The sequence below is a fragment of the Crotalus tigris genome, unplaced genomic scaffold, assembly GCF_016545835.1.
Source record: "Crotalus tigris isolate CLP2741 ecotype Arizona unplaced genomic scaffold, ASM1654583v1 scf7180000021045.60732, whole genome shotgun sequence".
In the NCBI taxonomy this organism is placed as follows: domain Eukaryota; kingdom Metazoa; phylum Chordata; class Lepidosauria; order Squamata; family Viperidae; genus Crotalus; species Crotalus tigris.
Window position 1 is genome coordinate 1 of NW_024098323.1, and position 23,868 is coordinate 23,868.

General features: G+C 46.0%; 1 protein-coding gene across 1 annotated transcript in view; it reads right to left on the reverse strand.

The window, feature by feature from the left end:
* Positions 1 to 13: 13 nt before the first annotated feature.
* Positions 14 to 23,868, reverse strand: part of LOC120319941 (neurocan core protein-like) — a 49,742-nt gene continuing 25,887 nt past the window's right edge. The window contains exons 4-10 of the mRNA XM_039369314.1: positions 22,231 to 22,347; positions 19,344 to 19,457; positions 12,022 to 12,180; positions 10,732 to 10,814; positions 8,554 to 8,698; positions 2,881 to 3,063; positions 14 to 1,616 (exon numbers count right to left, since the gene is read on the reverse strand). Of these exons, the coding sequence (XP_039225248.1) occupies positions 1,474 to 1,616; positions 2,881 to 3,063; positions 8,554 to 8,698; positions 10,732 to 10,814; positions 12,022 to 12,180; positions 19,344 to 19,457; positions 22,231 to 22,347 (944 nt within the window). The 3' untranslated portion in view covers positions 14 to 1,473. The remainder of the gene's footprint in view (positions 1,617 to 2,880; positions 3,064 to 8,553; positions 8,699 to 10,731; positions 10,815 to 12,021; positions 12,181 to 19,343; positions 19,458 to 22,230; positions 22,348 to 23,868) is intronic.

The window sequence follows — 23,868 nt, forward strand, 5'->3', positions numbered from 1 at the left end:
ATGTCAGAGCTGTGGGGCATGGTGGGAAATTCATGACACCTTCTCAACCTTAGCCATTTTAAGATGTGTGGACTTCAGTTCCCAGAATTCTCCAGCCAGTTAAGCTGAAGTCCAGGAATCCTAAAGCTGCCAAGGCTGAGAAACATATACTATGTTTCTTCCCCATCCTAACGATGTTTCAAAGAAGTAATAAAATGAAAATGAGATCAGAAAAGGGGCGACTTGAAATTTCTGAGGAAGTGGCCTAGTTCATGGAGAATCCCAGACCACATTTGAAGAAGAGCTATGCTTCCCTGGAAGGATTTGCAGGCTAAGGAACTTAGTTTCCTAGGTGGTTTATGCCACAGGCCTGTAATGGTGTGTGAGAATGGCCTTGTGAGACGGGAGAGGAAGCCACAGACTGGGCAAGTGCTCGGTTTCCCATGGTTTCTGTCCTTCTGTGGACTGAGGCATCTTTTACATCCTGGTTATCCAATCTATAGCTCTCCCTCTTATCTGCCAAAGCCATTCCCACATACCAAGGTCTCCAAATTTTAGGACTTGTGGACTTCAACTCCCAGAATTCCTCAGCCAGCCATGTCTCAGGGCACTTTCTTTAAAAGTGGGAATGACAGATGTCATCCATCCCTGGAACAGATGGCAATCAAATAGAATCAGCCTCACCTTTTCCCCTTGGATAAATCAAAAGCTAGCTAAATAGCAGCAAGAGAGAACTGGCAGCAAAGAGAATGTCTTAAACCAGCTATGTTCAATTCAGCTACCTCCAGATAGATTGGACTACAATTCCCATCACCTGATCAGGCCCAAGCTGGTGGGACAACAAAACCTTCGGAAGGGGCAAGTGAGGCCACTTGAATCTTGTGCTGAGAAAAATGTCTTCCTTTATCTTCTCTAAAATTATGCAATTTTTTTTTTTGCAAAGCCTTGTTCTTCTTTTGTTACTTTGCAGAAGGTTCTAATGTTGCTGACTGTGGGGGGGGGGCAGGCTCGGGGTGAGTTGGGGACTAAGAAGGCCAAAGCAGAACCTCCAACTCCCCAATCATTGGGCAATTTATTTGCCCCTCTGAATTTTAAGCCCCCGTTTCCCAGAAGATCTTTGCAAGCAAGACGAACTTTTATAACTTCTCTTTTAAAAACGAGAGCAAATTCTCAGAAATTAGCGCCCCAGTTTTGCTGGAGGTAGGGGTGGGGGGCGGAGGCATGAGGAACATGCTGACCTGACTGGAATCATTTTAAGTGCCAGGTTTTCAGCATGTCTGCATGAATGCTAGTGGGCATGTGTCGCACGCAACTGTGCCATCCTGCAGCGGGCCCTGGGTAGAGATACGAGAGGGAAAGAAAAGGCAATCAGCCACTCCCATCACACATGGAAACCCCGTCACATCCTGGATGGTCGGGAGGAAGATGGAGGAGGAGGAGGGGGCTGGAGGTACGGGAAGGGATCAAAGCTTGTGCTTCCATTGGGGTCAGAGGTTAAAAGTAGTTGCTGCCATCCTCTGCCCAGTCCAGCTTTGGACGCTGCTTCTGGTGTTTCCTCCGCTCCTTGCGGGATTTGTGGTGGTGATGCTGCCGGCGGTGATGACGGTGATGCCGCCGGGTTCTGTGGGACCGTCTGGCTATAAGGAATCAACAGCCAGGAAAGAGGGAGGCGTTAGTCACTCAGCCCAGACTAGGTGGCAAGTGCAACAAGGGCTAGCTACTACCACAGTTCTACATGCAGGAAGTCCTCGTTTAACAACTGCCTCGTTGAGCGACCATTTGCTAATTACGGCGGCGATGAAAAAACTGACTTTGCAACCAGTCCTTGCCGTTATGACCTTTGCAGGTCTGTAAGGCCGAGGAAAAAGTTGAACTAAGATCATAAACATAATTACGGTTTCGCTTAGCAACCATTTCATTTTAGTGGCTGAGCTGCAGATGCCAATTGTGGTTGCTAAACGAGGACTACCTGTCCTCAACTTTTCTAAAAGACATTGCCTGCACAAACAATACACATCGAGAGCCAACTGGGCAGAAGGGCAAAGCTGCTGGACTAGAAACCAGGAGGTTCTGAGTTCTATTCTCTCCTTGGGCAGGAAAGTTGGGTGGGTGGCTTTGGGATAGTCCCTCTCTCCTAGCCCGTCCCACCCGCACGACTGTTGTCACGGGAAGACGAGGCAGAAGCCTCATGAGCACCATTGGTAGTTTTACAAACAAAAATGGATTATAAATCAAATAAATAAGCAACTCACCGATCCATATCACATATTCATTTGTCTACCTATGTTTCTCCCAGTATCAGCCCCACCCACCCCCACATTTCCTTCCTGAATTAGGGGTGAGCACCCAGCTGTCCCTTGGCTGATTTCAGAATGAAGGCAGGTCACACCTTGAGAATGGGAGACCACTAGGAAATATCATGACTATCGGAGCAGGAAGTGGAGAGAGGGAAGGGAACAGAAGGGAAGGGAAGGAAAGGAAAGAAGGGAGAGAGGGAGGGAGGGATCAAAAAAGGGAGGGAGGGAGGGAGAGAGGAAAGAAATATATACCATTTTCATATTTTTTTATCAAGAATTGAGCTAATTTACCGTGTGTGTGTGTGTGTGTGTGTTACCTTTCAAGAACTTTTCTCCCTGTACCCACATATTCTGGTGTGCCTTTCTCCCATCCTTTCCCTCCCCATCCCACCTGCTCTTTTTCTTTTTCAACAAAAGAGCTCTCCCAGTCCAACCCTGGATGGTGCTTGTTCTTAGCACCAAGTGAGCCCTTTCCAGGTTTCCTTCCTCAGACCACCTGCCAGCCTGCCCAGCCAAGAGGGAACAAAGAGAAAGGGAGATTTTCTGCCCCTCCTAACCAGCCGTTTCCACCTTTTTGTCCCTGAAAGTGACGGCAGGAACTCACGTTTTGTGCAGAGGACCTTGGGGTTCTCCCACAGGCCGTTGACGTGACATTTGATGGTGGGCAAATGTCTTTGGAGGAAGCCTTCTGTGCACTGGTATCGGATGGTCGAGTGCACGCTGTACTTCTCCTTCTTCTTTCCAATGGGGGAAGCGTTTTCCACCAGAGGGGGTGGCCCACACAGCACTACAAAGACCATACAAGTTGTAGACAGGAAGGCGTGGAAAACCTGCCTTACAACAGCTGTTGACTGGCTTTGTCAGGCATTTCAAAAAGGTTCCTTCATGTTACTTTTTTTCCCCCTTTGAATTTTACAGTTTTAGGCTTATGATTTCCAGCGCAGAACAATTTATTTTTTCTTGGACATTTTCATCCTATTTATTAGGAATCACAATTTAAATGACACCAGCACCCGTTGGTATCATAAGGCAACAATTCTGCAAAACTCTATTTAACCTTCGAGCAAGCGGTGCTTTGGTGCACGGAGTGCGCTATTGCCACTTACAACTTCAATAAGCTGGCAGTCACACAACTTGCTCACCCTGGTAGGCCTTTGCTCACTTTGGTAATATTATCAGTTTCCTGAAGTCTGCGGCTATAATAATAATATCCTTTTAGTGACTTGCAAGGTCTGATTGTTCACTACTCAACTGACTTTGCGGAGGTGTGTTTTTGAAATGCGTAGAAAGAAAAGGTTCTACAGCAGGGGTGTCAAACTCAATTTCATTGAGGGCCGCATCAGCATTGCGGTTGCTCTCAGGGGGCCGGGTGGGTGTGGCCTACTGGGTGAGCGTGGATGGAGCGGGTGTGGCCTACTGGGTGGGCATGGCCAGCTCTACATTGTTTGCGTCAAGGGTGCCTGTGGGGGCCTGGGCAGGAGTGGGACAGATCTGAGGGTCTCTGGCAGAAGGGGGGGGGGACCGGGGCAAGCGCCAAGGCATGGTCCATTTCTTCATTCCTCACAAAGGGTGACACTTCCCCAGCATGCACCCAGGGGACGGGGCCGACGTGGCAGGGGCTGGTTCCTCGCTGTTTCCAGACAGCCTTATGGAGCTAAGACTGAATGCGTTTCAGCATAGATGGCCACCACAAAATTGTACATTGGCTCCCTCCCTCCCGGCTGGCCTGGGCCAGGGCCAAGACAGCGGGGGCCGTTCCCTCACTGTTTCCAGGATGGCTTCGTGGGCCACATGAAACCAATTCGCGGGCCGCATCTGGCCCCCGGGCCTTGTGTTTGACATGTTTGTTCTACAGCAACAAGCAAAATTTATCCGATTTTATACTCATTGTGTATTTTGGAAGTCTTTTCAAACGGATGTACTGCCCTCTCCTTTGAGGCTAATGAGAGCACCCTGTTCCCCCCCCCCCCAAAGAAGCTTCTGAACACCAGATCACATTGCATGGAGGGCCCTACAACTTGCCACGGCCAACTAGCCACAACAGGACAACTTGCTGCAGGACAATGCAACAATTCAATTTAATTATTTAAAATAATTAAAAGATTACTTTCCTGGCATAATAAAGTAATCTTTTCATTATTTTAAATAATGATGCCAGAAAAAAATTGATAAACAAAGTATATGTTTGCTTTTACATGTGATAACATTTGCACAACATTCGAAAAAGGAAGAAATACCATCAGAGGAAGAAATAATTAAAAATATATTAGATTGTGCGGAAATGGACAGACTTACTCTGAAGTTGAAAGAAAAAGAGGAAACAGAATACTATCAGACTTGGGACTTGTTTTATCAATGGCTGGAGAAAAGAATAAAGGATTAGGAATGAAATTTGTATTAGTGAACGATAAACTCAGACAACACGTTGTTGAATAAGTACTATTGAATTGTATAGAAAAAAATAATAAACATTTTATAAAAAAATAAAATAAAAAATTTACTTTGATTTTTGTCGTTCACATTTCATTTTGTTCCTCCTTAGGCATCCTTTCTTTAATGATTCCTTTCCTGGGGTGAGTTGTTTGTAGCAAGTTGTCTATGGCGAGTTGTCAAAGACCCCCTACAGATAGTCCTTGGCTTATAAGCACAATTGAGCCTGGACTGTGGTTGTTAAGTCATTGAGGTCATTAAGTGTGTCACCATGTGATTATTTTTACGAGTCACTGCAGTCGTTAAACAAATCACATGGTTGTTAAGTGAATCCAGTATATCTAATGAGTGGTTTTTGCCATCTTCTGCCAGAAAACAGTAACAAAATTGTGGTCACATGACTTCAGGATGCCGCAATTGGTCATAAACGCAAGCCGGTTACCCAGCACCTGAAATGCGATCACATGACCACTTCGAGGATGAGACGTAAGTAAAGGCAGTCCACGACTTACAACAGTTCATTTAGCGATCGTTCAATGGCATTGTAAAAAGTAACTTATGACCGTTTTTCATGCTTACCACCGTTGCAGCATCCCCATGGTCACATGATCAAAATTCAGGTGCTTGGCAACTGGCTCATAGTTACGATGGTTGCAATGTCCCGGGGTCACGTGATCACCTATTCCAACTTTCTGACGAGTAAAGTCAGTGGGGATGCCAGATTCACTCAACAACTGTATTACTACCAAATGCAGTGATTCACTTAACAGCCGTGGCAAGAGAGGTTGTAAAATGGAGAAAAAATCATTTAACAAATGTTTCAATTAGCAACAGAAATTTTGAGGTTGTAAGACAAGGACCACCTGTAACATTTGTTGTGTCTGTCATAATTTTGAAGGGTAATTAAGCCACCATGAGGATGACCTGCTGGCACTGATGGTATTACCTAGATGGGTAATGAAATGTCTGCAAGAAAACAGCCACGCTTAGAGAGCACCAAGGACCCCACATGTTCATATTATTGCCAAAAAAAATGACATTGAAGTGTCCCTGTAAGTCACCAGAGATGCTGGATTTGTTTTTGCCTTCACTATTTTCCTCCTGAATTTAATCAGACTCAAGTCTCTCTCTGTGGATATTTCTGCATTCAGTGATGCTGATTCAAATCTGAGATTGCTCTGCTTTACAAAATGCGATAAGGGAACAAGATGAATCTCTGCCTTGGAAGGTTTACAATCTGTGTTTTATCATTGTAAGAGATGCAGGAGAGGGAACCACCGCCTTTACAAATCTGGGTTTAAAGGAAAAAATAATCTGAATTCTGAAGACCCACTCAAGGGGTTTTCTTTCTGCTTAAGCAATTTATATCTTCAGATATTCTAGGACAGGGGTGTCAAACTCAATTTCACTGAGGGCTGCATCAGCATTGCGGATGCCCTTGGGAGGCCGGGTCGGTGTGGCCTACTGGATGGGCGTGGCCAGTTTTACATCATTCACGTCAAGGGTGCCTGTGGGGGCCTGGGCAGGAGTGGGACAGATCTGAGGGTCTCTGGCAGAAGGGGGTGGGACCGGGGCAAGTGCCAAGGCATAGTCCACTGGGGCAAGTGCCAAGATGGCCACCACAAAATTGTACATTGGCTCCCGGCTGGCCTGGGCCAGGGCCAAGGCAGCAGGGGCCATTCCCTCACTGTTTCAAGGATGGCTTCGTGGGCCACATGAAATCACTTTGTGGGCCACATCCGGCCCCCGGGCCTTGTGTTTGACATGTCTGTTCTAGGACCTTTTATAAATCTAACCGATGCCAAAGGGCCCATTTGGGGATGAAGTTATACTCCAGTACTTGGGATAGATAGGGAAGGGAAGATTTCTCTATTTAATTACCAACTTTTATCAGAGCTAATATATCATTAGCCCTGGAAATGGAAGACCCATTTCTCAAATCTGTCACAAACAGCTGGAGGTTAATGTGACTTTTCCAATAAGCAATGGAGGGTCTTAATAGTTTTAAATGGGAGACTTTCAAAGGCAAATTAATATAGTGGGAGAAAACAGCCCCAGAGGGGATTATTTCATTTCTGCCTCCACCTATGGGAAAACAGAGAATTTAGGATCTCTGAGTAAGAACACCCAGTAGTTTTTGAAAAAAAAAAATCCCTGACGTGGGAAAGCCACAACTGAGCCTAAAATTTCTCTTGTTAAGTGAGACATTGGTTAACTGAGCTTTGCCCCGTTTTACCACCTTCCTTGCCTTAGTTGTTAAGTGAATCACTACAGTTGATAAGATAGTAACCCGGATGTTAAGTGAATCTGGCTTCCCCCATTGATATTGCTTGTCAGAAAGTCGCAAAAGGTGATCACATGAACCTGGGACCACGGCAACCGTCCTAAATATGCCGAGCATCTGAATCTTGATCAGGTGACCATGGGGATGCTACAAAGGTTGTAAGTATGAAAAACGGTCGTAAGTCACTCGTTTCAGTGCCATTGTAACTTTGAATGGTCACCAAATGAACTGTTGTAAGACAAGGACTATCTTTACAGATAGTTCTCGACTTACAACCTATAAATTTGAAGTTACGATGGACCTCCCTAGGAGTACTTAGGATCTGGATTCGAAGTTCCTACAGTTACCATTCCCTGCATGGTCACTCAGCAATTGGGCTGCATTGACAACTATTTGCAGCATCCTAGGATCGCATTTCCATGCTGCATGGCATTTTGCTGAAAACCAACATTGACTTCCATTTTTTTGCAAAACCGTATCCATAGTGAATCATCAGATCACGTAAAATGACTATAGTGTTTACTTAATGATTTGTTTAACAACCACTGTAAAAAACATTGTTTAATTGTGTTGGTCATAGGGGGGGTGACATAATTTATGACCATCGTGAGTTATAACCACGATGGGCAGGCTCTATAACTTGAGGGCACCCAGTATTTAGATCCAGGCTTCTCTTCTGCTCAGTAATTGTTTGGAAAATGTCAAAGAACATGAGGATGGATTTGAAGAAAAGAGATGATAACATGTGAAAATAGGAACCTAGCCCAGGGAAACAGTAAGCTTTGAGAAAGAAACTCAAGTCTGCTCCACCTTGACTCTTCTTGATACAGGTTAACTCAACTGAACTGCAATTACGTCAGCTTATGACAGGAATGGAGTCTGCCTATTAAGTTCATACGTTGAGACATCATAAAGTGAGTCACCACATGACAGGGCCTGTTTTTATAACCTTTTCACTGGCAGTTGTTAAACGAACACCACAGTCATTAAGTGAACCCATTGTTCACTAGGGCAGTGGTTCTCAATCTGTGGGTCGGGACCCCATTTGGGGTCGAATGACCATTTCACGGGGGTCGCCAAACAATGCAGTCTGCCATTTTTTCCCCCTTTTCCTTAGCTGTGCTATTCCCTTTTATTCTATTGGCTATTCCCTTTTATTCTCTTGAAAGTCCCATTCTGCAAACGGTGCTGCACCAGTTGAGTAGTCCTCGACTTACGACCAGTTGGCCAGTTGGTCACGGCATTAAAAAGGTTGAGAACCATTGCACTAGGGGCTATTTTTGCTGGAAACCAGAAGTAAATGCTACTTTGGGGGCAAAAGCATTGTAAATTGCAGTCACGTGACTGTGGGATGCTGCAAATAGCTGTAAATGCAGCTTGGTTAGCTAAAATGAAGTCATATGACCACAGGGAGAGGCAACTGGTCGTAAATCAAGGACCACCTGTATAAGGAGGGTAAGAGAAATGGGCTGATAATCCTGTGAAAAACAGCCAGTGGGGTTTCTCCCAAGGTCAACTCAAAGAAAGAAGTAAAAAATAAATAAAAATGCATGCCTTTATTACCTGTATCTTTTTTGCAGACATACGGGAGTTTGTAGTTGCATGGGACATCGTTCCATTTGCCAGTCTCATGGGACACCAACACCACGCAATCCTCGCCGCCGGCAAAGAAATTATCTGGCTGGTTTTCACGCCAATTCTCATATTGCTAGCAAACATCAGAGAATGGCACGGAAGTTAAAAATAGTTCCCCAAATTGCACCTTCATCCCCCTTCCTTTTAATTCTTCTTCTGGATCAGGAGTGTCCAATCTTGGCAACTTTAAGACTTGTGGACTTCAACTCCCAGAATCCCTCAGCTAGCATGTCTTAAAGTTGCCAAGGTTGGATCATGCATGCTTAAAAGGGGTGGAGCATGCATTGCATCAGCACAATGCTGCTTTTATAATTTGCTGCTTGGGTTGTGTACCTCCCGGAGAACCACTAGTCTAGTGGGAAAATGTCTTGTGTCATTTCCACCACGTAGTGGTTTCTACAGCGTTTCAGCCAAAAAGTCAAGATGGCAGCCACAACAGTAGGATTGAAGCTCTGCCTGTGTTTTTTTTTTTTAATGGGCGTTGCACATAAAACATGCCACTCACATAAAAACAGGCAGGCCTTTGATTGTACCGTTGTGTACCATTTTACTTCACCTGGCTTCATTGCAGTTCCCATCTTTTATTTTTATTGATTTTATTGTAATATCTTTGATTACTGTGAGCCACCAACAGAGGTTGAAAGCGGAATATCAATTTTTGCTATGCGTTCCAGTATTCTGTCCATTGCTTGCAGCTTCCTATTGATTCAGAAAGAGAAGAGCTTTCTCCATAACCTGGTCCTTTTTAAGCTCAAATCTGGGAAGATTGTCTGCAAGGGAGAGACTTTACCTCCAGACCAGGCTGGGTTTAAGCCCTTGGTTCTCCTATCTAGCTTGGCGTGGTCCAGTGGTGGCGAACCTATGGCACGGGTGCCAGAGGCGGCACTTAGAGCCCTCTCTGTGGGCACGCGCACCGTTGCCCCAGTCCTAGGCCTTCAGCTGGGTTTTATAGAACCTTTTCGCTTTAGGCCTCTGCTGCCGTGTGCAAAAAAAAAAAGGTTCAATCAATCAGTCAATTTCAACCTTGCGGGAAAAAAAAAGATCTTGCAAAGTTGGAATTGATTGATTGAACTTTTTAGTCCCACCCAGTCTGCCGTTACCACTGCAGCCACACCCAGCCAGTGGGCCACACCCACCCAATTGGCCACACCCAGCCAACGGGCCACACCCACCCAGCACCCGATGATGCATAAGTGGGTTTTGGGTTGCAGTTTGGGCACTCGGTCTCTAAAAGGTTCACCATCACTGGCGTGGTCTGTTGCAACAGATGTCAGGTGCAAGAAAATTATTTATTTATTTACCAAATTTATATGACAGCTCACTCACCTTCAGTGACTCTGGGCAGCCTACAAACAATAAAAACCCAATATACAAAGAGTAAAAACAACAGCCCCCCCACTCCCCTTTGAAATAGGATCCAAAGGAACCCTTCAGGATAAGGCTCAAAGGTATTACGAGTTTATTTCATGCTATCTATTCACAAGAATCTGAATTACTGACGGTCAAGGCGAATTGGCACCGAATAAGAGTCATTGCAGAATAACAGAGTTGGGAAGACCCTGGAGGTCTTCTAGTAGTAGTCCAACCTACTGCTCAAGCAGCAGATCCTATACCATTCCAGGCAAGTGACTGTCCTGTCTCTCCTTGAAAACCTCCTGTGTTGGACCACCCACAACTTATGGAGGCAAGCCATTCCATTGATTAATTGTTCTCCCTGTCAGGAAATTTCTCCTTAATTCCAGGTTGTTTCTCTCCTTGATTAGATTCCATCCGTTGCTTCGTGTCTCGCCTTCTGGTACTTTGGAAAATAGCCTGACTCCCTCTTCTCTGTGGGAGCCCCTGAGATATTGGAACGCTGTTACCATGTCACCCCTGTCAAAGTCAACGGACTTAAGAGGAACTGAATTTAGGTCTCTTACAGGGGCATAGAGATTCAAGACACAGGATGCATTTGGTCCTGCCCTGGGGCATAGAACGGTCATCGCCTATCTGGGAGAATTTCCCAACTTCACTCTTGGCTGCTTCAATTGGTAAGACTCAACCCAGGGACCTGCATGCAACAAAGTTGCCTCAACCCAGACTGAATCTCCCCTTCCAGAGACTCACCAATCCGGTGTTGTCCGTCCATTGGAAATCCTGTTCCACGATCCGATCATTGAGGCCGATCCAAGTGTTCTCGTGGCCGAAACCTGAAGGGGAGAAGAGCTTGGAGTAGGAACAATGCATTTCTCAGGGGCTTGAGTTCTTCCTCGATTATTGATTTGCTTTATGGATCGGCAGCTGTCTATAGGAGGCTCCAATATTCCAAATGGGGTATGATGGATTGGGTGGGGTTTTGTAAAGAAAAAGGCCTTGTGCATGTGTTTGTGTGTGCGTCTGTGAACAACCTGCACAACCACATTGGGGTGGTTGCTTTTTGCTGGAGCTTCTGGACAAAACCCACTAGCATTAGCTACTGTGGACACTGGCCACCCATGGGGTATCTCTGCTGTCATTACTAAGGCCCTGGCAGCTTGTAAGAGCTTTGGATATCATCTTGCTGAGTATGCATGCTTTTTGTGTTACACTTTTAAATTTGTTTGCTTAAGCTAATAATAAAGTTTAATATTCTTTCATTCACTGGAGTGTTAATTGTTTCTGGATCCAAACGAACAAGTTGCCTGAGCACTTGATCAACCGCCCTTACATGTGGCAAAACTCCCCAGAAATAGGTGGTGCAATGACCACATTCTGTGATGTGTGAAGCAGTGAACTTGCACTGTCCCATAGCTTTTCTCTCTTAAGAGTAGAGTAGAGTAGAGTAGAGTAGAGTAGAGTAGAGTAGAGTAGAGTAGAGTAGAGTAGAGCTGGAAGGGACCTTGGAGGTCTTCTAGTCCAGCCCCCTGCTCAAGCAGGAGAACCTATACCATCTCAGATAGGTGAATGTCTAGTCCAGTGGTTCTCAACCTTTTTAATGCCGCGACCCCCAATCAGTCGTAAGTCGAGGACTACTCAACCAGTCGTAAGTCGAGGATTACTCAACTGGTGCAGCACTGTTTGCAGAATGGGACTTTTGGTGGGCTCAGCAGGGCAGAGACAGCCTGGACAATTCCTATTGGCTTTTGAAAGCCAATAGAATTAGACTCTATTCAAGAGAGTCTATTCTATTGGCTTTCAAAAGCCAATAGAATAAAAGGGAGTAGCACAGCTAAGGAAAAGGGGGCAAAAATGGCAGACTGCGTTGTTTGGCGACCCCCGTGAAATGGTCGTTCGACCCCAAATGGGGTCCCGACCCACAGGTTGAGAACCACTGGTCTAGTCTCTTCTTAAAAATCTCCATGATGGAGTGCCCACAATTTCTGGGGGTATCTTGCTGTGGTTCCTCTTTTCTCTCCCTCTTTCAGAGTTCCCACTTACTGCTAATGAAATTATGTTCTTCCCAGGAGTGAATGCTGGTGAGATGTCCTGACCGACGTCGGCAGTCCCTCTCCGCGTCTTCCCACGAGCGCCGATGCGCAAAGTAGCGATAGCAGTGACCCTGGAACTTACGCCATGTGTGGTCGCAGCCTTCTGTGTCTGAAGGGAGGAAAAAGCATCAAAAGGGGCACAACTAAAAGGTCAGCTTTATCCTCTTTTTAACGAGTGCACCAATTTACAGCTGACAAACGGAAGAGCTGTTGGAAGATATTATCATGCTGGGAAGCAGTGTGATCACTTATGGCATTTTCTAGCAAGTGAAACTGCAATAGGATGAAGAGAACTAATGACTCTCCCTGCATTAGCGCTAGACAGGTTATAGGTAGTCCTCAATTTACAACCATTTGAAATTACGGTGGCACTGGAAAAAGTGCCTTATGACCGGGTTTTGCACTGACGACCATTGCAATATTGCTAAGGTCATGTGATCAAATTTTGGGCGCTTGGTAATAAGCATGTATCTATGATGATCGCAGCATCCCAGGGTCGTGCGGTTACTGCTTGCGACCTTTCTAATTTGCTTCCGACAGGCAAAGTCAATGGGGATAGCTGGATTCACTTAATGACCGCATGATTCACTCAATAACTGCAGTCATTTGCTTAACAACTCTGGCATAAAAGGTCGTAAAGTCAGCGACGCCTCACTTAACAATCCCCTTGCTTAGCAATGAAAAGTCTGGTCCCAGTTGTGCTTTTAAGTCAAGGATTATCTGAATATCTTATGAAAAGAGCCAGTTTGGCTAGAAACTGGGTGACTCCGATTTCTAGTCCTGCCTTGGGAAGGGGATTGGGCCAGTCCCTCTCTCCCACCCCTAGGAAGGAGGCAATGGCAAACTATGTCTGTAACCAGGCCAAGACAATGGCAAGAACTACTCCAGGCAGTCACCAAGCTCAACCCTGACTTGAAGGCACATCCACACACACACACACACACACAAAATCTTAGGACAGATTGTTTTTCCTCCACTGTAGTCCCTCCATTTGTATTTGGGGCTTGATTTGTGGGACTGTCTTCGGTCATCATTTCCCATTTCTTCCAAGCCAACCACGTTACAGCAGATTTCTCCATCAAGATCATCAGACAGGGCTTAGGCCACCTGCTCTTCTTGACAAGGGCCAACCTCAGGAATAATCTTTCCACTAATTTGCCCTGACCAGGGTGTCCATAGGGAGAATAGGGGTTCACTTATTAGACAAATGAGGACTGCCTGTAAATCACTTTCTAGATCAAGGGTCTTCAAACTTGGCAACTTTAAGACTTGTGGGCTTCAACTCCCAGAATCCCCCAGCTAGCGTGTCTTAAAATTGCCACAGTTGGATATGCCTGTTCTAGATCATGCATGCTCAAAAGGGGTGGAGCATGCATTGCTGGCTGGCTGAGGAATTCTGGGAGTTGAAGTCCACAAGCCTTAAAGTTGCCAAGTTTGAAGACCCCTGTTCTAGATTATCCAGTTAGTTCACTGGGTTTCCCAGGGAAGGTATGTTTGCCAAGAATCAAAACCAACTTGATGGTACATAATAACAGCATATTGAGAGGGCATCAGGCTGGGGATGGTTGCCCTAGGAGTGTCCAAAATTGGAAACTTTAAGATGAGAACTTCAACTCCCAGAATTCTCCAGCCTGCCGTGCTGGCTGAGGAATTCTAGGAGTTGAGGTCCAAAAGTCTTAAAGTTGCCAATGCTGGCTGGCTGCCAATGCTGGTTGAAGTGCACAAGTCTTCAAATTGCCAAGGTTGGATACCTCTGGCCTAGAAGATCATTGTACTCTAAGATCCACTCAGAAAGCCCACTCTGGATAACAAAAGAATAAAGACATGGTCATAGAGGTGGCACATCTGTATGTGTGTGTTTTGATAAAAAAAAAATAAATCTCCATGGCATCTGTCACCCTGCAGCAAATGAACTCCTGCTTCTTTCTATGTGTGGTTCATGCCTAATACATGCACAAAAGAGGCAGGGCTTTGTGGTGCAATTCATTGTTAGAATGCATTTTCTATTGCAACAACTACAGAATTAATCCACCAGTAGATAGCAAGGTTTAGTCTGCGATTATAATCTATGGTTCTATTTGTTCTGAGGAGAGCTTCCTGTGATAGTTAAAACCATTAAGCAGCGAGGCCCATGGTGACTGTACACTGTACATTTTATTTGATCTGCGTGGTTGTGTAACCATCCTCTGCTACCAATCTTTGGTCACCACAATGTAAAAAAGATGTTGAGACTCTAGAAAGAGTGCAGAGAAGAGCAACAAAGATGATTAGGGAACTGGAGGCTAAAACATATAAGGAACAGTTGCTGGAATTGGGTATGTCTAGTTTAATGATACCAGATACCACTCTAATGGCAGAAAGTGAAGAGGAACTAAAGAGCCTCTTGATGCGGGTGAAGAAGGAGAGTGCAAAAGTTGGCTTGAAACTCAACATTAAGAAAACCAAAATCATGGCATCCGGCCCTCTCAGTTCCTGGCAAATAGATGGGGAAGAAATGGAGGTAGTGACAGATTTTATTTTTCTGGGCTCCAAGATCACCTCAGGTGGGGACTGCAGCCAAGAAAATTAAAATACGCTTGCTCCTGGGGAGGAAAGCTATGGCAAATCTAGACAGCATACTAAAAAGGAAAGACATCACCCTGCCAACAAAAGTGTGTATAGTCCAGGCCATGGTTTTTCCAGTTGCAATGTATGGCTGTGAAAGTTGGACCATAAGAAAGGCTGAGTGCCAAAGAATTGAGGCCTTTGAACTATGGTGCTGGAGAAGACTCCTGCGAGTCCCTTGGACTGCAAGGCGTTCAAACCGGTCAGTCCTAGAAGAGATCAACCCCAACTGCTCTTTAGAAGGCCAGATCCTGAAGTTGAAACTCAAGTACTTTTGCCACCTAATGAGAAGGAAGGATTCACTGGAGAAGAGCCTAATGTTGGGAAAGATTGAGGGCAATAGAAGAAAGGGACGACAGAGAATGAGATGGCTGGATGGAGTCACTGAAGCAGTAGGTGTGAATTTAAATGGACTCCAGAAGATGGTAGAGGACAGGAAGACCTGGAGGAACGTTGTCCATGGGGTTGCGATGGGTCGGACACGACTTCGCAATTAACAACAACAACAACAAGTTTAATGAAGAGAAGGACGAGGGGGGACATGATAGCCCCAATATCTCAGGGGTTGCCACAAAGAAGAGGGAGTCAAGCTATTCTCCAAAGCGCCTGAAGGCAGGACAAGAAGCAAGGGATGGAATCTAATCAAGGAGAGAAGCAACTTAGAATTAAGGAGAAATTTCCTGAGAGTTAGAACAATTAACCAGTGGAACAACCTGCCTCCAGAAGCGGTGAATGCTCCAACACTGGAGGTTTTTAAGAAGAGACTGGACAGCCATTTGTCCGAAATGGAATAGGGTTTCCTGCCTGAGCAGAGGGTTGGACTAGATGACCTCCAAGGTCCCTTCCAACTTTATTATTATTATTATAATCTGTATGGCTATATAATAATCCTCTGCTACCACTGCTATACATAAACAGAATTTCTAACACTTTGATCACACAGTCTTGGCTGCCATGTTGATTTTTGTGACCCAGCCATCTGGCCCGGATGGCACCTGAGACTTGGGGTAGGGCCTCCAGAGAACCACCAGCTGCCTGTAATCCTTGCCTTGTATTTTATTCAAGGCGGGTAGATGAAACTCTGCTATTGTGTTAGCGGCCTCCAAAGGCTGCTTGGGTGGGAAGGAAACAGCTTTCAAGGACCAGGTTGGATTAATGGCCTTCTTTCTCTCCAGCTGCTGAGTTGATAGTTTCTCACACAAAGGGAATTTCTCAGCTGACAAGCAGAGCAGAATATATATATATACACGCAGGCTTCCATATCCTTCGCTCTCACCTTCCCTCTGAGTTTGGAGGCAATGCATGTGTGTGCTAGGCCAGTGGTTCTCAACCTGTGGGTCGGGACCCCATTTGGGGTCGAACGACCATTTCACGGGGGTTGCCAAACAAAGCAGTCCGCCATTTTTCCCCCCCTTTTCCTTAGCTGTGCTACTCCCTTTTGTTCTATTGGCTTTTGAAAGCCAATAGAATAGACTCTCTTGAACAGAGTCTAATTCTATTGGCTTTCAAAAGCCAATAGGAATTGTCCAGGCTGTCTCTGCCCTGCTGAGCCCGCCAAAAGTCCCAGTCTGCAAACGGTGCTGAACCAGTTGAGTAGTCCTCGACTTACGACCGGTTGAGTAGTCCTCGACTTATGACCGGTTGGGGGGTCACGGCATTAAAAAGGTTGAGAACCACTGTGCTAGGCACACGTGTGTTCCCACGCAAAAGCCATGCTTTCTTTTTATAAAGAGGATTTCGGGTTCAATGGCCAGCTTCTGTCAGGAGAAATGGATGCAATATTCCAATTCCAAACAATGTTTGACATTTGTTTGGGTTCGTACGACTGGCTGACTTAACCACATTAAGATAAAGCGGCTGACTATGTGCAAAGTGCAAAGTTTGGCTGATAGTCAATATGGTGCAGTGTGATGTACAAACTCAGCCCGCTTGATTAATTTAAGATGCAGTGAACACAGAAGGTGGATTAATTAATTGACCAGGATAATAGTGTGGGGTGAACTCAGCCATTTAGAATCCTTGCCAAGCCTATTAAATGCAGAGTGCAGAAACAAGATTCACCCAGACCTTCTTGAATGAATTTTGATGCTAAGAGTTAAGAGTTAGAGTAGAGGTCCCCAACCTTTTGGGCACCAGGGACCGGTTCCGTGGATCGAGGTTTTTCCGTGGACTGGAGGGTGCGTGGTTTTGGGTGCTGCCTGCATCCCACGGATGGGGCTTTGCTTGTTTGTGCAGATCAGTTGCTGGCATGCTGCGGCCTGGTACTGGTTCACAGACCAGGGGTTGGGGACCCTTGGGTTAGAGCAGTGGTTCTCAACCTGTGGGTCGGGACCCCATTTGGGGTCGAACGACCATTTCACGGGGGTCGCCAAACAACGCAGTCCGCCATTCTCCCCCCCTTTTGCTTAGCTGTGCTACTCTCTTTTATTCTATTTTGCTTTTGAAAGCCAATAGAATAGACTCTCTTGAATAGAGTCTAATTCTATTGGCTTTCAAAAGCCAATAGGAATTGTCCAGGCTGTCTCTGCCCTGTTGAGCCTGCCAAAAGTCCCATTCTGCAAACGGTGCTGCACCAGTTGAGTAGTCCTCGACTTACAACCGGTTGAGTAGTCCTCGACTTACGACCGGTTGGTGGGTCGCGGCATTAAAAAGGTTGAGAACCACTGGGTTAGAGTATAGAATCTGGAGACCTGTGATAGGAGAACCTCTCCTGTCCTCTAATAGTGAGTTCACGAAGATGGAGCTTTCAAAACTTTTGAATTGTTTTTCCTCTGGGATGATTGATCGATGGACTAAAAATTTGTGTACACCTAGTCCTCAACTTACAACCACAATTGAGGCCACAATCTGTATTGCTAAGCAAGGTGGTGGTTAAGTGAGTAATGCCCGATTTTATGATCTTTTTTGCCATGGTTGTTAAGTGCGGTTGTTAAGTGAATCCATGGATGTTAAGCAAATCTGGTCTCAACTCTGCAAATGAGCCTGGCTGCAGCAATATCATTACCGCTTTATAAAACCCTAGTAAGACCACACCTGGAATACTGCAGCCAGTTTTGGTCACCATGTCACAAAAAAGATGTTGAGAGTTTGGAAAAAATTCAGAGAAGAGCAACTAAGATGATCCAAGGCCTGGAGACTAAAACATACGAAGAACAGCTGCGGGACTTGGTTTTGGCCAGTCTAAAGAAAAGAAGAAATAGGGGAGACATGATAGCAGTGTTACAGCATCTGAGGGGCTACCACAAGGCAGAGGGGGCCAGGTTGTTCACCAGAGGACCAGAGGGAAGGACGAGAAACAATGGTTGGAAACTGATCAAAGAGAGAAGCAACCTGGAATTAAGGAGAAACTTCCTGACAGTGAGGACAATCAGCCAGTGGAACGGCTTGCCCCCAGAAATCGTGGGTGCTCCATCACTGGAGATTTTCAAGAAGAGATTAGACATTCACCTGTCCGAGACGGTATAGGGCTGGACTAGAAGACCTCCAAGATCCCTTCCAGCTCTATTCTATTCTAACCATCTTTTCCCCTCATTTGAGGTTGTCACATGGAATGGAGGGAGGGGGCTTGCCCATGTACTTTGCTAGTCAAAACAATCAGCTGCCCTGTGGGAACAAAGGTCATCTGTTGCTCCCACAATTGGGGACTGGGCGTTGTATATGAAAGCCCGCCAAATGCATTTATTGGGAAACATAGTCAATTACATAGTTTTGGGAAATTTATACTTTGTCACTAAGGGATTGTTATGGGAATTCAGGCTTGGTTTCACTTTTGACCGTGCCAATACTTTGTAATTAATAAACATGTTCTTTGAGGAATTTGCAAGCCTTGGAATTCTGGTTTATTCGTCTCTGTCTGTCGGAACTGTGACATCTGGCTTCTGCTATTGACTTTGCTTGTCAAAAGCTGGCAGGGACGGTCGCAAATGGAGATCACATGACGACAGGATGCTACAAGTCTCATAAATACACGCCAGTTTCCAAGCACCTGAATCTGATCATATGAAACAGAGATGCTGCAGTGCTTGTAATTTTGAGGACCAAATGCAAGGCACTTTTTCAGTGCTCTTGTAACTTTGAATGGTTGCTAAATGAATGGTTACAACTTGAAGGCTCTGTCTATGTGTGTATATACATACACATGCAATTCACACACACACACACACACGGTACTGTCCTTGCCTGCCTTCTCTGAGCTTGAAAAACAAAATGAGACCCCATTTGACTAGCAATTGGATAGGAAACCACCAAGAGATCCTCTTGGCTGTGGACTAGATTAGGAAGTTGAAAAAAGTCATTCAGGTAGATGAATGACTCCTTCACTACCTCCTTCACTATTACATCTCCACGGAGGCATCAGGATTGAGCTCCACTTTATTTTAATGGTCATAAGTGTCTACAGGGTTAGGGGACTGTGACAACATCCATGTCCTGCTGGCCTTGCATCAACAGTACAAATTCTGCACCTCTGTCATTTCACCTCATGCTGCAACTGAACTCAATGCATAACTGTCTGATTTGCAGACAGAGGTCACGACACGCAGGACGTCATTTTGACATCGCTGTGGTTTCTGCCAGACACCCAAAGAAGCTGAACATGCTTTGGGATGCTTTATTCCTTGTCTGAATGATTTTTGTAAAAATTGCAGAGGGTCAGGGCCTCCGTCTCACCTCGGTTGCATAAGCTCCCTCCGTAGCTGGGCAAGCACAGGCAGACAAAGGCATTGATCTCGTCAATGCAGGTCCCGCCATTTTGACAAGGGTTGGATAAGCAGTCATCAATATCTGTGGAGAGAGGAGCATGTTTAAAGATGTAGACTTCTTCATATTATGGCTGCTGCTGCATGGAACTCACAAGTCCCTCTTCCGATTGTCTGGGTTCTGTTTATCAGGAAACCCCTGACAGGCTTTTTATTTAATTTAAATTTATTTATATTCTGCCTTTATTATCTTTACAAGTAAATCTGGGCAGTGAACATATCCAACATACTTCCCTCCTGCTATTGTCCCCACAACAACAATCCTGCGAGGTGGATTGGGTTAAGAGAGAGGGACTGGACCAGCTGGCTTTCATGACTAAGGCGGGACTAGAACTCTCAGTCTCTTTATGATTGGCCCAATATTACCCAGCTGGCTTTCATGCCTAAGGCGGGACTAGAACTCTCAGTCTCCTTATGATTGGGCCAATACACCCAGCTGGCTTTCATGCCTAAGGCAGGACTAGAACTCATGTCTCCTTATGATTGGGCCAATATCATCCAGCTGGCTTTCATGCCTAAGGCGGGACTAGAACTCTCAGTCTCCTTATGACTGGGCCAATATCATCCAGCTAGCTTTCACGCCTAGGGCAGGACTAGAACTCATGTCTCCTCCTTTCAAGGCTGGTACTTTAATCACTAGACCTAATTGGCTTTTTGCATGTACAGTAACAGGAAAACAATGAACTTACGCTTTATGGTTCTGATGATTAGAAAAAAAAATAAGATTATAAAAAGAGAGGTTTTTTTAAAAAATAACAATACAGTAAGAGGTAACTTTGTGTTTGTACTTATAATTGCTGTAAAGAAAATCGGAAACTATTTTTTTCTATTTCATGGCTGGCTTGGAAAACTCTGGGAGTTGAAGTCCACACATCTTCAAATTGCCAAATTGCCCTAGAGAAAGAATACTATTGGATGCCCTGAACTCTCTCGGGAAATATAATCTCTGCATATGAGTTGGCTTGAAACACAGACAAGCTCAGGGCTGGAGATGAATCTTCGGAGCTTATCGGAGTTAGAGGAACAGCAGCCAGCTGCATCCAAAGCAAAGATTAACACAACAATCCAGCAGATAAATGCAGTGACATCCATCTGGGAGCGCGACAGCCAAGCATGTACATAAAATTAGTCTGAAACTTCAAGTCTTGCTTCTTTGGCTGACGTTCTTTCTCAGAACTTAGAGCAAAGGGAGGATTGTGTCAAAAATATCTGCAAAAGCGACACACTCCAATGTATTTGCCAACAAACACAGGGGGTCCTTGACTTATGGACACAAATGTCTACGGCAGGGGTAGGCAACCTTGGCTCTTTTAGGACTCGTGGACTTCAACTCCCAGAATTCCTGAGCCAGCATAGGTCAGTTTGGAAACCTCTCCCTTTTCCCTCAGCATGGCTGGCTCAGGAATTCTGGGAGTTGAAGTCCACAAGTCATAAAAGAGCCAAGGTTGCCTACCCCTGGTCTATGGAGATGTTGGGCTCAATTGTGGTGGTAAGTCAAGGACTACCTGTAATTTGAAGACTTTCCTGTATTTGGAGATGCTTTTCCTGTCTTCTCTTAACTTTCTCACAGGGCTACCTCCAGAGCTGCTGAGAGAGGTCCTCAAAAGCCAAGCTGGCTGGGCAGTGTCACAAAACAGATTTCAGAAGGAAAATCTCCATAGGAGTTTTCTGAATTTGATCTCCCAACATTTTAGGACTGGCTAAAGCAGGGGTCTTCAAACTTGGCAACGTTCAGACTTGTGGACTTCAACTCCCAGAATTCCTCAGCCAGCCCTGAGGGCTGGCTGAGGAATTCTGGGAGTTGAAGTCCACAAGTCTGAACATTGCCAAGTTTGAAGACCCCTGGGCTAAAGCAATGGATGCAAAGAGAAAGAGACAATACCCTGGAAGAAAGGATTCATACAGATAGTCCTCGGCTTATGACCACAATTGAGTCCAAAATGTCTGTTGCTAAGCCGGACATGTGTTGAGTGAGTTTTGCCCCGCTTTATGACCTTTCTTGCCACTGCTGTTAAGTGAATCACTGCAGTTCAGTTAGTAACATGGTGGTTAAGACTCTGGCTTCCCCCCGTTCACTTTTGCTTGTCAGAAGGACGCAAAAGGGGATCACGTGACCCCCAGGACACCGCAACCTTCCTAAATATGAGCATCTGAATGTGGATCATGTGACCACAGGGATGCTGCAACAGGTCATAGGTGTGAAAAAGTGGTCCTAAGTCAGTTTTTTCCACTGGCGTTGTAAGTTCGGATGGTCAATAAATGAATTCTTATAAGTCGAAGGCTACCGGTTATCGCAGGGGTGTCAAACTCAATTTCACTGAGGGCCGCATCAGCATTGAGGTTGCCCTGGGGGGGGCAGGTGGGTGTGGCCAGATTGGATGCAGCCTACTGGGTGGGCGTGGATGGAGTGGGTGTGGCCTACTGGGTGGGCGTGGCCAGTTCTACATCATTCGCGTCAAGGGTGCCTATGGGGGCCTGGGCAGGAGTGGGACAGATCTGAGGGTCTCTGGCAAAAGGGGGTGGGACCGGGGCAAGTGCCAAGGCATGGTCCACCGGGGCAAGTGCCAAGATGGCCACCACAAAACTGTACATTGTCTCCCGGCCTGGGCCAGGGCCAAGACAGCGGGGGCCGTTCCCTCACTGTTTCCAGGATGGCTTCACGGGCCACATGAAACCACTTTGCGGGCCGCATCTGGCCCCCTGGCCTTGTGTTTGACAGGTCTGGATTATCGGTTCGGGAACTGATTCCCATAATCTTTTCCAGCAGAGGCTCCCATCCCTCCCCCCCATCTTCTCACCTATTTCACAGTTTTCACCCATGAATCCCGGCAGACAGTGGCAGCTGGAAAGATTTCCACTGGACTGGCAAGTGCCTCCATGCAAACATGGGTCGTTATCGCAAGGGTCAGTTTCGGCTGCAAAAAAAGAAACAAGCAGGAAATGAGAAGAGAGGGGGTTTGGAGGGTTTTTTTGGGGGGGGTTCAGGCAATCCAGATTGCAGAGAGATTGCTCAGGTCACCTGGGTTCGGTCGTCTTCTGTCTGGACTACTGCAATGTGTTCTACAGGGATCTGCCCTTGAAGCGGCATCTGGTCTAAAAGAAAGCAGCCCACGCAGTTCTGGGTCCTTCATAATTCATCTGTCGTGTGAGCTGCCTTGACTCCCAGTTGCTTTCTGAATGCAATTTAAGGTGTGAGTCACAGCTTTAAAGCCTTACATGGCACATGGCGAGGTTGCTTGTGGGATCACCTCTGCTTGAGGGTATCTGCCCATCCCACTCGGTCAAATAGCACAGGGCTTTACAACCTTTTCACCCATTGTACCACTTTTAGGATATGGCAATATCCCAGTACCAGCAGTCGCCTAGCAAGGTGTCAAAAACATGATGACCAAAAAAAAAAAAAAAAAATAGCGGGGGTGAGGTGGGGGGTGTTTGGTTTTTATTCCCCCCCCCCGTCTGCTTGGTGGTTGCAGCAGGTTTTGGTCACTTCATATGACTCTGGGACACTGTGACCGTCATAAATATGAATCAGTTGCCAAGCATCTGAATGTAAATCACAAGACCCTGGAGATGCTGCAACATTCCGGCTGATCGGCACTTCTTCTGAGCTCAGCAGAAGCACCAGGATCAGTGCTGCTTTCCAGCTGATTGGTGCTTCTTCAGGGCTCAGCAGAAGCACCAGGATCAGCGCCGAGCTCCAGCTGGAGCCTGATGCTGATCCTGGTGCTTCCACTGAGCCCTGACAGCCCTGCAACTCCAGCCATCTCTCGCTCAGGCTTGTGCGGTGCTGCCACCGGTTCAGCTCATTCCCCTCCCCCACTACTCCTTTTCTAGGATGGTCGCGTACCACCTGCTAGGTGCCAATGTACCACAGGTGGTACCCGTGCCACTGGTTGAAAAGCCCTGGAATAGCAGAATAACAGAGTTGGAAGCAACGTTGGAGGTCTTCTAGCACAACCCCCTGCTCAAGCAGTAAACCCTGTACCGCTTCAGACAAACGATTGCCCAATCTCTTCTTTAAAATCTCCAGGGTAGGAGCACCCCCAGCCTCTGGAACCAAACCATTCCTTGTTCTAACCATCAGGAAATTTCTCTTCGGTTCCAGGTTGATTCTCTCCTTGATATGTTTCCATCCGTTGCTTTTTGTCCTGCCTTCAGGTGCTCTGGAGAATAGTTGTCCCCCCTCTTCTTTGTGGCAGTTCCTCAACTATTGGAAGACTGCTACCATGTCACCCCCTAGTCCTTCTTTTCCTTGTAGACATACCCAGTTCCTGCAACCGTCCTTCATATGTTTTAGTTCCAGTCCCCTAATCATCTTTGTAGCTCTTCTCTGCCCTTTTCTAGAATCTCAACAACTTTTTTATATTGTGGCAACCAAAACTGGATGCAATATTCCAAGTGTAGTCACGCTCCACAAATAGGAAGGGTACACTTCA